This window comes from Taurulus bubalis (genome assembly GCF_910589615.1).
Source record: "Taurulus bubalis genome assembly, chromosome: 16".
In the NCBI taxonomy this organism is placed as follows: Eukaryota; Metazoa; Chordata; class Actinopteri; order Perciformes; family Cottidae; genus Taurulus; species Taurulus bubalis.
In genome coordinates this window covers 23,510,814-23,514,781 of record NC_136604.1, presented here as the reverse complement: position 1 = coordinate 23,514,781, position 3,968 = coordinate 23,510,814, and the positions used below count along the sequence as shown (strand labels likewise).

The window sequence follows — 3,968 nt, the reverse complement described above, 5'->3', positions numbered from 1 at the left end:
ACGTTCAACATAGATATTCAACATTTGATAGGCGTATGTACCACATATAAACTTAAAAATAACTCTCTTGGGACCATGCTCTAAACAGTACCGGGAGGCGGCCATTTTCTTTTTCGTAAATTTTTTCCTATTTCTAGTTCAAATTGCCATAGTTTCCCAGTAGGTGGCGCTCTGACTATGAGTTCATATTGGCATGCAGAAGTCTTCCAGCCATGCCTCTCATAAAGCATGTTAACTTTGGAACAGTTTTGACAAAGTACAGTGGAGTTACAACAGCTTGCTGCATGATCACGAACCACATGCAATAGTCGTCACACCACTTCCACGCCGTTCCATGAAACCTCAAGTTTTTGATCACTTTTATGACATATTTATATCTGTATATATAATCCACCTCTGAGTATACATAAAGTACACACACAAACACATGCAGGTTTGAGTTGTTGCTGTTATTTAATTGTTTCATGACACATCTAATTATTGACACTGATGTTGCTTTTGTCCGACGTCTTCACTCAGGAAAGAACCGACGCCGCAGTCGCAGCGTCGTGCGCGTCATGGTCGGCGTGCGCAACGTGCGCATCGTGTGCATCGTGCGCAGCGTGCGCGTCGTGGTCGGCGTGGTCGGCGTGCGCAACGTGCGCGTCGTGGTCGGCGTGGTCGGCGTGCGCAACGTGCGCGTCGTGGTCGGCGTGGTCGGCGTGGTCGGCGTGGTCGGCGTGCGCATCGTGTGCGTCCGGGGAGGATTTCTTGTGACAGAAATCTGTGAAGAGACGAGAGGACGTTTCATTTATCTGTACTTGTTTTCTTGTGGTTTACTTGTGGTGTCCTTTATATGGTTTAGTTATGAGTGTGTGTGTGTGTGGTGTACTTGTGGTGTACGAGGAGAGCGGACCTGCAACTCCGTCGTAGTTGAATTCTCGGTCGTGAGGGATTCCCAGACAATCGGCCAGCTTCTCGTGGGCGTCGTGGGCGGACTTTATCTCCTCCAGGTCATGATGGCGGCCCTCCCTCCCTGAAACACACACGCTGACGTTCATTCACGCTGTGACTGAACCCGCTGAGCTTCAGATGGACGGTGTGTTGTGAACTCACTGTAGTTGAGCAGGTATCGGCCCGATGGGGATGTGTAGACTATCATCAGACACTCGGCGCAGCTCTCATAGAAATCTACCTGTAGTGATTCGTTGTAGAGACTGGCAATGCCGTCCTTCTCCATCGCTAACAGACAAACAACAGACGTCAACAACAACAACAACAACAGCAATAATAGGAACAAGAAGATGCAACTCACTGCCGCCGATGATGTCCAGCGTGTGGTTTCCAGCGTCGGCGACCGTGAAGTTCATGAAGTAGCTCGAACACGACTTGTCTCTGAAAAAGACGTAAAAACCAGTCAGACAAAACGAGACGAAGACACACAAACACACTCAAAGTTTTTTAACTACGATTCCCATGAGGCTTTGAGGGACGCAAACAGGAAGTAAAGTGTCTGTGAGTCCGTCTGTCAGGTGAGCTCTCACTGGAATATGTTCCTCTCCTTGATCACGATCGTATGGTTGTCAGGTTGCATTCTGAACTCCACGTGGGAGCTGGAGAGGTTCTGCGTCAAGTCCCAGGCCACATTTTTGTCCGCGACAGACCAGACCAGCACCCAGTGCCCCGTGATCTGGAGGAGGGAGGGGCAGAGTCAGACTGAACTAAAGCGACGGCCGAGGACACAAGAACACTGAGGACACCAAGGACACTGAGGACACAAGGACACTGAGGACACAAGAACACTGAGGACACAAGAACACTGAAGACACCAAGGACACTGAGGACACAAGAACACTGAGGACACCAAGGACACTGAGGACACCAAGGACACTGAGGACACAAGGACACTGAGGACACCAAGGACACTGAGGACACAAGGACACTGAGGACACAAGGACACTGAGGACACAAGAACACTGAGTAACTTTTGTGGCTACAAGGTTACACTAGAGTTAGCATCCTTAAAATATTGTGTGGCAAATAATTTGGAAGTAGAAAATATCTTGAGAAGTCTTTACAGTGTGGCTGCAACTGCCGTAAGACATTACATTATATACGCCAACGTTACCAGTATTAAGATGTGTTATTCAGGTTATTCAGGTACATTATATATACGGCAACAAATTGTGTTTTGCTTTCTTCCCACTGAAACCTCATTCCAGTGAATGAAGAAATTTCTCTCAGTTTTTCATGTTTTTTGGGGAAACGGCTGGGCGAATCTTTTAGAAATTTCACAGCGCACAACTCCCAATCAGGCCGCACGCTTTGATGTATTTTGACGCACATGCTGGCAACGCTTTAGCAGGAGAGACGCGGCAAACTTTGTATAGTCAGTGTCGCTGTTACGCAACATGGCTTTACAGCCTTGTTGCGTAACACTGGCTAACCAGTGTTTTATGTTAATATAAATAACTTTATTCATCCAGAGGAAATTTTGTGCAGCAGAACAAAGTAAGAAAAGAGAGCAATTAAGAAAAAAATAGAAACAATCAACAAGGTGCAAAAACCAACAACTCCACACATTGCAGGAAAGCAATAGTATTGACCTAAATGCTAACATTAGCAAATGACCTATTTTCTTTTCAAAATAAGTTTCATAAAAAAATATATTTTGTCACAAATATAAATATATGAAGAGATGTAAACAAATGCAGTCAAATGTGTATGTGCACACATGAGAGCCACTTGAAATGTTATGAAGTGTAAATCTGTAAATCTGTTTCATGGCTTAAGGGCCACGCAAATATCCATCTGTCCAAAATTAAGATTAACAAAGATCATTCTACTTTAAATTAAGTCAACATCTCGTGTTTAAACTAGGATTGAAACATGTTTATACAGTAGTTTATTCAAAAATATGCTGGAGCCATGTTCTCAATTAGATTTCTCTATTCAAAGCGGTTGGCCCTTTATAGTCTGTAACCCCACGAGCAGGCTAACACAACACACACATAATGTTGAATAAAACGGGTCTCAGGCTCCAGACCAGATTCAGACTCACCTCACGCAGATCCGATGTCGACAGATTCTTCAGACGGTGACAGTCCTCGTGGCCCGGGGACGCGTTGGTGCCGATCGCCGCCACCAGCAGCAGCAGCAGCGCTCTCATCACAGCACTCATCGTTCTTTGAGACAGAAATCAAATCTGTGCTGTGTGTTCTGTCAGGAGAAGTGCGGTGGGAGACGAAGCCGCGGAGTGGCTTATAATTGGCCCAGAGGGACCTGATCCGGTCCAAAGTGTGTGTGCTCAGCGGGTTATTGAACTCTTTGTCATTGAAATCTTTGACTTACTTTCTCTGTGTGGTAGTAGACCAGGTTCAGAGGAGACCAGGTCACTGCTCGGGGGTTTAAGCAGAAAACAACAAACGGCAGATCTGAACCAGAAAAAGACAAAGAGTACATCTTCCTCACTTCTTCATCTTCACATCAGGTCTCTTTAGAACCCAGAGCCTGCTGACTGGTTTTCAAAGAAAACGTTGATGGCAATAAGACAGAAAGTTAATATTAATTAATGGATTACCTTCTTTTACTTTGTCTTTCTTTGGGGTCTATTCAAAGTGAGCTGACTGATGAACTCACTGGGTCACTTTCTCGCTGAAGAAAACCTAAAAACAGCAGAATTCTGCAGAGTTTTGATTTCTAAGTGGACTCATGAACATCAGATGTGAGCTGCACTGGATCTAAAAATGTGTGTCATTTCTTCAAGAGGGAGTTTGGTTCCTGATGCAAGCTGAAGCAATCAATCACCAAGTGTTTTATGTGAGGATGTCCAAGTTGACCGGATAGTTACGCGTCAACGAAGCGTCAATTTCACACCACTAATTCCTTTTAACGTGGGAAATGATGTGGTCGCTCGATACAGGACTCGTATGAAGAGGACAAAGAAAAACTAGTGGGGGAGTCGGGGAAGACCACGACAGTTTGCATCC

The 3,968-nt window shown here is 45.3% G+C and overlaps 1 protein-coding gene across 1 annotated transcript; it reads right to left on the bottom strand.

Annotated features, from left to right (window-relative positions):
• Positions 1 to 490: 490 nt before the first annotated feature.
• LOC306748642 (saxitoxin and tetrodotoxin-binding protein 1-like) lies at positions 491 to 3,176 on the bottom strand. The gene is made up of 6 exons (XM_079231848.1): positions 3,041 to 3,176; positions 1,524 to 1,669; positions 1,295 to 1,374; positions 1,096 to 1,221; positions 896 to 1,015; positions 491 to 763 (listed from the first exon to the last, which is right to left on the bottom strand). Exons 1-6 carry the CDS (start codon positions 3,158 to 3,160, stop codon positions 516 to 518), a joined length of 840 nt encoding a protein of 279 aa, XP_079087974.1. The 5' UTR covers positions 3,161 to 3,176; the 3' UTR covers positions 491 to 515.
• Between the last annotated feature and the right edge of the window lie 792 nt (positions 3,177 to 3,968).

Excerpts from the sequence above, each read along its gene's own strand:
- LOC306748642 (XM_079231848.1), bottom strand. The coding sequence starts at position 3,160 with ATGAGTGCTGTGATGAGAGCGCTGCTGCTGCTGCTGGTGGCGGCGATC. Across the intron at positions 1,375-1,523 it reads AAGGAGAGGAACATATTCCA|AGACAAGTCGTGTTCGAGCT; the intron begins GTGAGAGCTCAC and ends CGTCTTTTTCAG. Across the intron at positions 764-895 it reads CAACTACGACGGAGTTGCAG|ATTTCTGTCACAAGAAATCC; the intron begins GTCCGCTCTCCT and ends GTCTCTTCACAG.